At 33.1% G+C, this 12829-nt stretch overlaps 1 protein-coding gene across 1 annotated transcript; it reads right to left on the bottom strand.

Annotated features, from left to right (window-relative positions):
• Positions 1-9748: 9748 nt before the first annotated feature.
• LOC142219991 (uncharacterized) lies at positions 9749-12526 on the bottom strand. The gene is made up of 3 exons (XM_075288828.1): positions 12464-12526; positions 12287-12409; positions 9749-12218 (listed from the first exon to the last, which is right to left on the bottom strand). The coding sequence occupies exons 1-3, from the start codon at positions 12512-12514 to the stop codon at positions 9786-9788; spliced, it is 2607 nt and encodes an 868-aa protein (XP_075144943.1). The 5' UTR covers positions 12515-12526; the 3' UTR covers positions 9749-9785.
• Positions 12527-12829: the final 303 nt, after the last annotated feature.

Raw genomic sequence — 12829 nt, forward strand, 5'->3', positions numbered from 1 at the left:
TTTTTAGTACTAAAACCACAGTTGTACAAGGCAGTAAGGGGATTTTGAAAGTGATTTTGTTGAAATCCTCTACGAGCCAGCTGATATTTGCCTATTGCACATCTACTGAGATCCAGGAGGATTTCGGCCAAAATCCTCGTTTACGAGGATTTCGTGTCTAGTGCGAACGCAGTATTACAGAAGCCTCGTATTTACTCGAAATCAATACTGAAATCTTTAAGTGAAGGACAACATTTTTCATTTTATTTTTAGTATAGGTAGTATACATAATGTCCTAGAAAATAACATGGTTACGACAAACACGTCACATGTTCACCGACCAAAAATAACACTTTGCTCTAGGAGGTGATCATATTCTTTCTCTGGGTGTGTATATAGTACAATAGGTTAGGTTAGATAGATGTAGTGGCAGCCACTTATTTTAGACTCACTTAGACTATTTAGTTGATTATGATACCACAAGTGTTGAATTTTTCTCTTACCAACGACTACTGCCCGATTCTATGTTTAATACATAGATGATCCATTATTCTCTTAAAAAAAAATGTGTCAGTTCCAAAAATTAATTTTCTGACATTTCGTTTTGATTTTTTCGTAAAGAGTCAGTCCTAAACATTAATTTTCGTGCATTTGCTTTTGTGTTGTTCGTAAAGAGCAATGCTGCTCAAAATTAAATTTGTATTTTCGCGGTTTTAGTCACAATTTTTTGTTCAAATATGAACTTTTAATATATTAATTTATTTATAAATCCTCTGGTGCATCATAAACGTTCTAATTTGGCAAACTACAAAAAGAAAACGAAAGAGATTGTAAGCGTGATCTTATTTTTCTCGTTTATTCTTAATCTTCGGAACTGTCACACATAGTTTGACACCCATGGCTCATCTATATGTATTATAATGTCTATGGTTTAGATCAATAACAAGGGACCTCCTTATTACAGCTAAGTCCGAACATTACGCATGCAAAGCAAAGAAAGGTTTGGACTGAAGTTTCTTAACATCTGCTCGTGGGCGCCCAAAACTATGCTATATAAATATAATTATTTGACTATTTGTGTTGTTAGTGCGATGATGGCTATAGCGATAATTGTCTGTTAATGACAATACGTAGCCCAGTGGAAAGTGTGTCGACTTACAAACTATATGGTCCGTGGTTCGATTCTCCGTCCAGGCGAAAGGTAAAATTTAAAAAAATTACAATATCGAATAATCTACATTGTTTGTATTACTGAAAAAGGTGCCAAGAACTAAGAAAAAACCTTATGGAAGTGAGAAAGATTTTTGAGTTAGTCTTTATGAAATTGTTTTTATATCCTGTTTCGAATCGAAAGTTTATCACAAAAGTATATTATTTTCTTCCAAACAAACTTCCTTACAGCGAAAAGCAAACGGGAAACGATATTTGTTTGTCTAAAAATTCGTTTTGGCGGAAAGAATTATTTTTTTTTTTTTTGCGTGCGGTAAAACCACATAGAGTAGCTTGAAGCACTCGGAAATTTCACCAGCATTACAGAGAAAAGTTTTGGTGTTTGGTTGAAACGGGGATTGAAGCCACGATCCTTTGTATGTAAGACGTGTACGTTAATCATTTCACCACAATGGACTTACACTACCATCAAAATTGCGGTTTGGGAATCGGAATCGATACACAATTTCCTGAAATGAAGAACAAAATCCTTAGATTCAACTTAACTTTGTTCTCTTGACTATATGTTCTTGTAAATTGTAATTTATATTAAAACGTAGAGGTCAAATTTACTCGGGCTAAAAAAAAACTTCTCTGGAACTATTATGGGTAAACTTATAAATTATTTTTATTAAATATTATAACAAGAAAAACAAACTCATTCAACTTTAACATAAGATTTCGATTCATGCTTCTTCAAAAAACCCTGGCCATAGTAAATAAAAGTATTCTTTTCATTGCATTTCCAAATGGTACAATTTGTGGCAAAGTTTAATAAGTAAATTAAGGGCATGCCAGAATATTGAAATATGCTTGCTTAAAAGTAAGGCCAATCTAGGCAAACAAAATGATCGCTATTACAAATGAAAGATATATGTGGGAATGCTCATTTAAGTGATGAACTAGCATACATGGTCAAAATCCCTGTATATTCAAATTTTTGTACGAATTCTAGCCTCCTCGTTATGTGCATGCATATCGAGTGTCAGTCAGTACGTACGAATGAACATTGTTGTTGCTTTGATATAATGCATTTGCACATACATATGTATGTGCAATACACATATGTATATGCTGCATTTCCACATTACAGTTATATACGATTGTAGGATTCTGACATGACAATCACTTGTATGTATATATGTCTGTCTGTTTGTTTGTTTGTATGCTCTCCGATTAATGGGTGTGCGTGGAGATGTGTAAAACGCATAGCAGTTGTATATGCATTGCAATGGATGTATACAGACATACCCCCCATACATACATACATAGCTAACATACAAATACATTTGCACGTTGAAAAACTATGATCATAGGCATAAACCTACATACATACTATGTATATTGGAGTGTGACAAATCAAAACAGAAATATCGGAAAAAAAAAACAAAAAAATAAATACACTCCATAGAGATTATTTGGAAGCTAAACTATAAAATTATTATTATGGGAGATGTACTAGATTAAGTTCATGGTAGGTGTTCAAAGTTCATTTGAACAGGGAATTCACACATATAGCTTCCACTGTGGATGGATATGTGTGGGTCCCACTGTATATAGCGGACAACTTCAATTTCTCGAAATTTCCTTTTGTCCTTCATTTGTTTATTTGGAATGATGTTTGGAATAAGGACTGAAAAACTCCGTTTAGTGGAGTTGAGTTTCGCGCGTCGACGGCTTTAAATCGTTTCCCACCGTTCTGCTCCCCCCGTCAAGTAAAGTATCGGAAGTGCATACAGCGTTAGCGTTGTGCACTTTAGTGGAAAATTTGCCACTTTTCCATTAATTTGTGCCACTTTTTCAAAAAGTTTGAAATTTATGGGAAGTTAACATCATAAATAGATACCATAACAGATATCGTCCGTTAATTCTTCTGTAAGCGACTATTGCGCTTTACTGACTATCAGTTCCGGATGGAATGTCGGTGTTTGTAAAGAATCTTACAGTGTGTCGGACTTGGCGGCGATGACTAAATAATCGGTAAATGTGTTATCGATCCCATAAACATGCAGCAGTATCGATTATGCCTTCGGACTTAACTTATAATGTGCACAATATATGGGATATGTTCGACACGAGCACTGTCATCTGTAAAGCGCATATGATTCAGTTTGGGTTATGTCAAATTTATTGTGGAGTTAAATATCGTTTCTATGATGATATGATAATTATGAAAATGTTTAAGGTTTGTAGTGCTACCGCAAAGAAAAACACAGGGGAACAAAATTGAACTTTTTTGTGGTGATTTGAAATGTATACTTCCGCTACATATATTGGAATAACTTGAAAACGGTTCACCATATTTAATTAAAAAAAATAAAAAAATCCCAAACAATATTCTCCTTAAGTCGTGCTTACATTGTTTTTCAATTTTCCAAGTAGTTTTAGAGATACCATTTAAGTTTTAAGTTTTCGAAAAAATTTGAATGTTTAACAAAAAAAACTACTTGGAAAATTGGAAAACCAATTGCAGATTTACATTCACCGTCCCAAATAACCTTAAAACTATATTCAGTTTTTAATCAACAGAACCATTGTTCCCTTGTGTAATTGGTGATGAATCCCGTGAGACCTCAGTTAAAAAAGTTTGCAATCACTCTTGGACACTAGATAGGGTCACGAAAAAAAGTTGATGCGGTCACCCCCCTTTCTTTTCCGTGCACCCTACGACCCCCTCGAAATACAATTTATTGTGCTGTGTCGTCATTTGAAGTCCGATCGAAGAGAAACGCACATCGTTGTTCGTGGTTAGGTTAGGTGGCAGCCCGATGTATCAGGCTCACTTAGACTATTCAGTCCATTGTGATACCACATTGGTGAACTTCTCTCTTATCACTGAGTGCTGCCCGATTGCATGTTAAGCTCACTGACAAGGGACCTCCTTTTTATAGCCGAGTCCGAACGGTGTTCCACATTGCAGTGAAACCACTTAGAGAAGCTTTGAAACCCTCAGAAATGTCACCAGCATTACTGAGGTGGGATAATCCACCGCCGAAAAACTTTTTGGTGTTCGTTCGACGCGGGAATCGAACCCACGACCTTGTGTATGCAAGGCGGGCATGCTAACCATTGCACCACGGTGGCTGATCGTGGTTGATCAGGGGCTATATTTCGTGCATTCGTCATTTTTGACTCCGACGTCAAATTTGATTTTTAATTTTTTTATTTCTCTTCGTATACCCCTATGATGCCCATTTCCCATAACCATTATAAAGATCTTAACAAAATATGAAACTTTTGCTTTTGAAATATTTACTTATATTCATAAACAAAAAAGTTACAGAGATTTTAAAAAGTCAATAGTTTTTGCTGTGTTGTCATGATGTCCGATCGAAACCACATGCACATCATTATTCACATCTACGAAATTAATTTATAAGGCATTTAGAACACAAAATCTGTTTATCTGTACATTTCTAACGCTACCTTTGTATTCATACTCGTTGTTTGCACTACGGCATTTTCTGCGTTATGCAAAGTGCATGTGTTTTTGCTAGAACAATTTGAGAGCCTACTGTTTTAAAATTCTAACAATCACTTTCGGTTTCGGGGGGTCGTAGGGTGCACGGAAAAAAAGTTTTGGTGTTCTCAAATTGTCTTCGAATATGCTACAAAACTGGGGGGTGACCGCATCAACATTTTTTTTCTTTAGGCCGTGACCCTATCTATTGAACACTGATTGTTCTAGTTCGGCAGAATATAATTCTGATAAAATATATTTAACTAAAATTATTCTATTAGAAATATACATATTTTTTTTTTAAAAGAATTATATTGCAGTTAGTGATTTATCAGATATCGACTATAAAACTGGTACTACTACAGTAAAAACTTATATTTTAAAAATTTACCTTAAAGGGTGATACGGCCAAAATTTGGTCAAGGGAAAACGCATGTAAATCGGTGAAATCGTTTATTTAAAAAATCAAATTAAATTTCATTTTCAAGTTCAATTTGTATAAAATTCAGGAAAAATATTCAGTTAGGCTTTCGCTTTTCCAAATCCGAATTGCCGGGCCTCACGCTTGACACCTGCCATCAGATTTTGTACAGCCACCTTGTCCACCTTCTTCGCCGCAGAAAGCCAGTTTGCCTTGAACTGCTGCTCGTCCTTAGCAGATTTTTTGGTTTTCTTTAGGTTCCGCTTGACAATAGCCCAGTATTTCCCAATTGGGCGGAGCTCTGGCGTGTTGGGAGGGTTCTTGTCCTTGGGAACCACCTGCACGTTGTTGGCGGCGTACCACTCCATGGCCTTTTAACCGTAATGGCAAGATGCCAAATTCGGCCAAAACAGTACGGAACAACCGTGTTTCTTCAGAAAAGGCAGCAGACGTTTATTCAAAACTCTTTTACGTAAATTTCTTGGTTGACAGTCCCGGAAGCTATGAAAATGCTGCTTTTCAAGCCACAGGTACAGATGGCTTGCCAAACCAGATATTTCTTTGCGAACTTTGAAAGTCTTATGTGCTTGAAAATATCTGCTACCTTTCCCCTTCCTTTTTCCGTATAAAACTCCTGTCCCGGAAGCTGCTTGTAGTCGGCTTTGACGTAGGTTTCGTCGTCCATTACCACGCAGTCAAACTTCGTCAGCATCGTCATGTACAGCCTCCGGGATCGCGCTTTGGCCGTCGTATTTTGTTTATCATCGCGATTTGGAGTCACTACTTTCTTGAAAGTCGATAGTCCGGCTCGTTTTTTGGCTCGATGCACGGTTGTAGACGATACACCCACACTCAAAAAAAAGTGAACTCTCTATTTCACTAAAGCCATATTAACTTTATATTAGTTCATAGAATCATTATGTTTGGAAAAAGTTTATTTTAGTCAAATAATTGTTTGCGTATGTTAGTTAAATGAACTAAAAAACGGGAAAAAGTTATACACAAATAAAGCATAAAGATTTCCTAATTTCGTATTTCTTACAAAATAGTTCATTATTTCTTTAAATTTGTAAATTTTACCAAAAATGTGTCCATCATGAACTTCGTATGTCACTAAAGACATTCTTGCAATTTTGAACTCCACGATTTCTCTTAAAACTACACAATTTTCTTTAACTACTGAAAAAATTTAGTTATGTCTTATAAATTTTCTTGAATTTGTCGAAAAATATTTACTTATTTTTGCCATATCGGAGTGATGCCAGCGCTTGTAATACCGTTTAGTTAAAATTTTCTAAAAAAGTTCCAAATTTTCTAAAATTAATCGAAAGTTATCTTTCCTGGTGGGTTCACTGTTTTTTCAGTGCAGCTTATTTGCGGGATCTCGGAGAGAGAGGTTAGGGTTTCGCTTGAAACTACCGGCAACTCTCTTTGTCGTCTCAGCGGCTTCCGGTTTTCGATTTCCCCCGATCCAGACTTCCTGGATGTCGACAAACATTCCCCAAACACTTTAATTACATTTGTAACGGTTGATTTGGCAACTTTTAGCGATTTTGCCAGCTTTGCGTGCGAGTAGCTCGGATTTTCGCGATGCGCGAGCAAAATTTTGATACGCTGCTCTTCTTGCTTGGACGGCATTTTGACAACTGAAGAGTGAATTCCAAAATCAAAATAGGATCAATATTCTACACACACACACCTTCAAAATTAGGGGTGTTCAGTGTGTTTTTTAAATGCAAAATTGAAAGAAATACGTCAAGTTTATATTAACCAAATTTTGACGTATCACCCTTTAAAATTGTCAAATTATATTATGAATTGACATAATAACAAAAAATGGAATGATATAAAATTCTTAATTTTTAAGTTTTTTTTTTTTTTGGTATAAGTTAATAAAAGGAATGTGCCACTTTTTAAAAATAATTGTGCCACTTTCTTGACGTTTACCACTTTTTGAAAATTCCCAACGGTAACGCTGAGTGCATAGTGATTTTTGTATAAACATTTATAATAAATAACATACAATTAGTGAACAAAAGAAATAAGAAGACGTTTACACAAAGTGACCCAACAAACATATAACACTGAGAACTTAAATGAAAGTGATGGGCACATAATTAAACTAAAACTGTTGAATTAAACATAAACCTAAGCGTAAATCTAATATTGCACAAATCCGTGTTTATATTGCACATTAACCCTTTCACTACTGATGTCCACTTAGAAGGACATTCGAAAAAGACACTAAATTCTATTTTCCCACTTAGTTTCGATTTATTTCTCGATGTTATTTTAAAGTAGAGGCTTTCATCTAAATAAGCTATATATATTGTCCATATTGGTGAGGTCTAAAATACATTTTTATAAACTTCTTTAACAATAAACGAAAAATACGAAAATTTGCGACAATTTTTGTACTGTATGTTTCTAGTAAAAGGACATTTATACAAAAACTATAGCTGATATTTTTACGGGTTCTTTTGTGTATTTTTTCTCACACTTTGAGAGATATTATAGGCCAAAAAGCGCTTATTTTCGCAAGGCCATTTGGTCACAATTCAAGAATCAAATTTTCAGAACAAGCTCATATAGCTTTTGAAGTAATTGAGGTAGGTTTTCAAAATGACAATTTTTGTTCTACATGCTGTTAGTACAAGTAAAAAAGAAGAAAAATAAATGTTTTTATCATTAGGTTTATTTCGGTAGTGAAAGGGTTAACATCTTCTTATTTCGAAAGGCAATAAATAGAAATTAGATTGCGCGGTAAACAGTAGGACTAGTTGCAAAAGTTTTGAACAGCACTGTATATGGGAGCTGTATCTAAATTTGAACCGATTTCTTCCAATATCAATAGGACCCAAAACACATATTTTACCACATTAGCCTAAATATGTGACCTATTCAGTAACATATACATGTTACTTCAAATTGTAATAGAAGTAAAACATCAAAGATACTTTGCCTACTTTAAAGACATAAGACTAATGTACACCCAGCGAAGGAATATGATCACCTCAAACATGTTTTAAGAGCAAAATGTTATTTTTGGACGGGGTACATGTAACATGTTTGTCGCAACCATGTTATGTTTTCGAAAATTATGTACCTGATTTCGGCAATCACGTATATGTTTTCCGAGAAAAGAACATGATTGCGACAAAAATGTTCCATGTTCACCGTCCAAAAATAACATTTTGCTCTTGAAACATGTTTGAGGTGATCATATTCCTTCCCTGCGTGTACACAGAAAAAAAATAAACTGTATTATACGAGAAGGAACTACGTCGTTCGAAAATTGAACTAAATTATACTCCACATTTTGAGATTCCCACAAAGCGTTATTAAAACAAAAAGTAATGCCCTATTGTACTTTTTAACTACATCTGACGACTTAAAATCCTCTCATAGAAGAAAAAATTAACTAAAAGTAAAGAAGAACATCATTGGCGCCATTTTAAGCCTAACATACAGTTTATTGTTACTAAATTTTGAAATCGTACGAAAATTTTCTTTTGCGGTAGTTCATATAGAACTTATGTGTATGGTCATTGAACTTTATACCCATGTTTAGTCCATAAAATATTTGAGACATACTTAAAAAAAGAAAATTTCATTGGGCTATGGAAAATTAAAAAAAATAACTACAAACAAATAATTTGTTTACAATAAAAAATAAGTTAAATTTTAATTAAATTTATCCTTAATAATGTATACATTTTGAGATCTAAAACTTCTTGGGTCGATAGTTGTTCAGTGTACAGGTTTGAAATATTAGACGTATTGCTAAATACAAACCCTATTATCGTGAATTGAATTGAATACAAAAATGTAAACCTTCAATTAACGATTTTAATAGTGACTCCGAAAACTACATGGTTTTAAATCAAGTATTTGAATTTGTACAATTACACAGAAAAAAATATCACCAAAATATTTCCAATTAAAAAGTTAATTGAAGTTGAAAATTTTTTCAATTAATAAATTAATTGATACAATTAACTTTTTAATCATGATAGAAACATTAAGTTACTTAAGTCAATGATTGAAAATTTTAAAATTTATAATTAAAAAATTAATTGATACAATTAACTTTTTAATCAAATTCGGAAGACTAAGTCAGTTAAAAAAGTGATGAACATTTTTTAAATTTTTAATTAATTTTTTTTTCAAACAATCAATTGTTAATCCATATAAAAATTCTAAGCCAATTCAAAATGTAATTGAAAATAGTTACCTTTTTTAATTAATAAATTAATTGAGTTTTGCAATCAACATCAATTAAATTTTTAATTGAATCAATTAAAAAATTAATTGAAATTTGGTAATGAAATCAATTAATTTTTTAATCAAGAATTTTTTCTATGCCCAATTAAAACTCTGATTGCCCGTGTAAAAATCGGTGGATCTGGTAATATATAATTATATCAAAATTTATCTAATTATATCTGATCATATATGGTTGCAGATATGATTAGATCTATATAGATATGACACATATAGTGTTATATATGATTAGATATAATGTCAGATCTCAGGATATATATTGTTATATCTAATTATATAAACAATATCTAATAAGATATAAATGTATATATTTATATATGGGATCATATCCAATTGCATCTAGCATATATTGGACCATATCTAATAGTACATGTATGACAACAAATCAAACACTATTTTTGGAAATATAATTTTTTTTATTTTTCACATTTTCTATACTACCACTTTTAAATTATTTGGCGTTTTACATACATAGTTTTCAATTTGCACAACGTGTTCAATTTCTTCCACATCGCTAAGTTTAATTATTTCAATTGTGCTTGTACTAGAAAAAGGTACAATATGTCTAACAAACGTTTTAGTTTTTTTATGTTGTATTCGATTACTTCGATTAACATCAAAAACATTTAAAAAAAAATAAAGTTCATTGCAATATATAAAAAAACAACTTATGTGGCCATATATTTCTTTGTCATTTTTATGAACTAAGCGTATTGTGTAATTATTTGTTTTTGTTTTCTTGTATAGTAATGACGTATAGATAACATTGTCTATTTGACACCTAGAGAAAAATATTAATGTTTTCAAGTCTTTAAAATAGGTATTTGCAATATTTGACTCTTGGGAATTCAGTTCATAATTTACACTTTTTCCAAATGTATGAAATACATGTGGTTTCGAAAACGATAATTGTGGTACTTCAAACATTTTGCGCAGATTAATTGCACCTTCTGATATCTTTAGATTATTCATTATTTCCTTTCCTAAATTCTTAGTTCCATGTGCAGTTTTCGCCAATACACCATTGTGAGACTCGAAAGGAAATGCAGACGTCGCCCACAGTGGGCCCCATCTTTCCACATACAGGCACATATGCAACAATTGATGCACGTTATATGTCATACAATGTTTTCCGTATATTTTCTGAAACTCTTTAACAAAGTACTTTAATAACACATCGGTATCTTTCAAAGTCTTGTTTGAGATTTTTCGCAAAAGTAAATTATGTAAACATACAACAAGCAAAATCCAATGTTGGTAATACTCTTCTGGCAGAATTGAGGAAAGCGTTGGTATTGAGTAAAAAAGTATCCAATAATACATTTCAGTTGCTTTGTATGTTTGAAATAGACTTAGTGAACGAGGCATTCTGGCAAACGCTTGGAGCGGTCGAATATTTTTTAACCGCTTGTCGATCTTAGTTATATATTTGGATATTCGCCATGGACCTTTTTTTGTCAACCAAAGATTTAGTACTTGTTTACCGATACCCAACAAAACCGAATGCATATACTCTGGAAATACACAAGTTCCTAAATCTAAAGAGGGAAGGGATGACACAATTGTTTGACCTTTTACGCCTTTTTCGTGGAACAATTTTACTCTCTCAACTTTTAGTGCTTGAAGGCGCATGTTTTGATCTGTTCTTAATTGTAGATTTTCTTTGTATGGGTAAAATCGAATATTTCTGGTTCGTGTGGCATTTTTGCATGACTTAGTTTTAATTTCGCAAAGATTACATCCGTACTTGCCATTAAAGTTTAGTATGTTTTGTACTTGGGACCTTGCTGGCGCATCAGCTACAAACAATGGCGCATGTATTTTAGAAATGTTGTATTTTTTTGTTTTGGTATCACACCACCTTATACCTCTGGAAAGTTGATTTAATTTATTGCAGAATGGTTGCAGAAACAGATTCATTGTGGGTTTTAAATCTGTGTGATACCATAGTCCAATGGTTATAATATAATTTGATCGCAAATGTGGGGGTATCTCTGCAATTGTGAACATAAGCGGCCAACAGTTACTTTTAGAACTTTTCGAAAGGGAAATTCCATCTGTATATAATATAAGAGTCAAGTCGTATGTGTTTCTGTTCATGTTTACTCTTTTGTACTCTGATCCATCTATAATATCTGTAATACAACCTTCTTCTGACTCGTTTTTATATTTTTTTATTATATCACCAATATGTTTTGTTTCAAATAGAAGCCTCAGTTGCTGAACCAGATCAAGTTCGAAGAAATTGCATATATTATCATTTCCGCACGACGAGCATATATTAATAGATTTCGTTGTCAAATACACAAGACAGTCCACGCAATAATAGTGCTCAATGATCGAAATGGGATCAAATTTATTCTCGAGATATTTAAAGAATTTGTGCAGCGTCTTAGGCATCAAATTATCTCCTGGCAACATCTTTCCTAAAAGCTGAAGTTGGCACAACAAAGCAGTTTTTGTTAAGTTCTGAGAAAGCCACATATCCACGACATTAAATACTGCTTGGTCCAACGTTATATCACTGCCTCTATAAAGCATACAGGATTCAACGCTATCTTCTTCTAAACTTTCTTCGTCTTCACTTTGTGAATTGCTTGTGGAACTATAAACGGAGCATGAGTCAGATTCACTTTCTGGATATTCATCATTTTGATCTTCACGTTCTTCCAAACTTGAACAGCTATTATCTTCCTCATCCGACCAATTTTCCTCACTGCTGGTATCATTTTCATCAAAAAACAAAGCATTCTTATAGACCTCGTCATCATTGTTGCTATCTAGAGTCTCCTCATAATTTAGATCTTCTTCCCCCATGAAGTTCTTATTATGTTCTTCCCAACGTTTGCGAGTTGAGTAAGGAAGCTAAAATAGTTAATTAACATATATGAATTTGAATATATGCATTTGAATATTGGGCTTAATTTACTTACTGTCGCTTTAGATTCTTTTTCCCAGGCTTTATACCGCTTTGGGCTTGGTTCGTATTGCAAGCTGTCTTCCTGTGATGTAGAACTGATATTTTGTTTCCATCTTCGCAATGTCCTCCTTGGAATCTGTAACCAATTTAAACAAGTTATATTTTTTTCCTTGTGTATCGTTGTACTTACCTCTTGCGAAGAATTATACTTATATTTTCTATATATTCTTTTTTGCTCCATATCTTTAATCCATATCAAATTAGTAGTATAAAAAAGTTTGTTTACATCTTCACATTGTTGGAAAAAAATGCACACAGAAAAGTACAGAAATTTTGAAAAGTACCCTAAATTTAAGTGCTTTCGTCCTACTTTCAAAATGAAGATACATAGTTTTTTTTGTTATAAGATTTCAAGCCTGTTTATTTATCGAAGAAAGAAAGAATATCGCAAGCGTATCATTGCGTTAAGGCATAAGTTTCAACAACACCTATCCCAATGCGGTTAAAATAAAATATCAAACATTTGAAATATACTACGATTCAACAATTTTTCAAA

Source organism: Haematobia irritans, chromosome 1, assembly GCF_050003625.1.
Source record: "Haematobia irritans isolate KBUSLIRL chromosome 1, ASM5000362v1, whole genome shotgun sequence".
Classification (NCBI taxonomy): Eukaryota; Metazoa; Arthropoda; class Insecta; order Diptera; family Muscidae; genus Haematobia; species Haematobia irritans.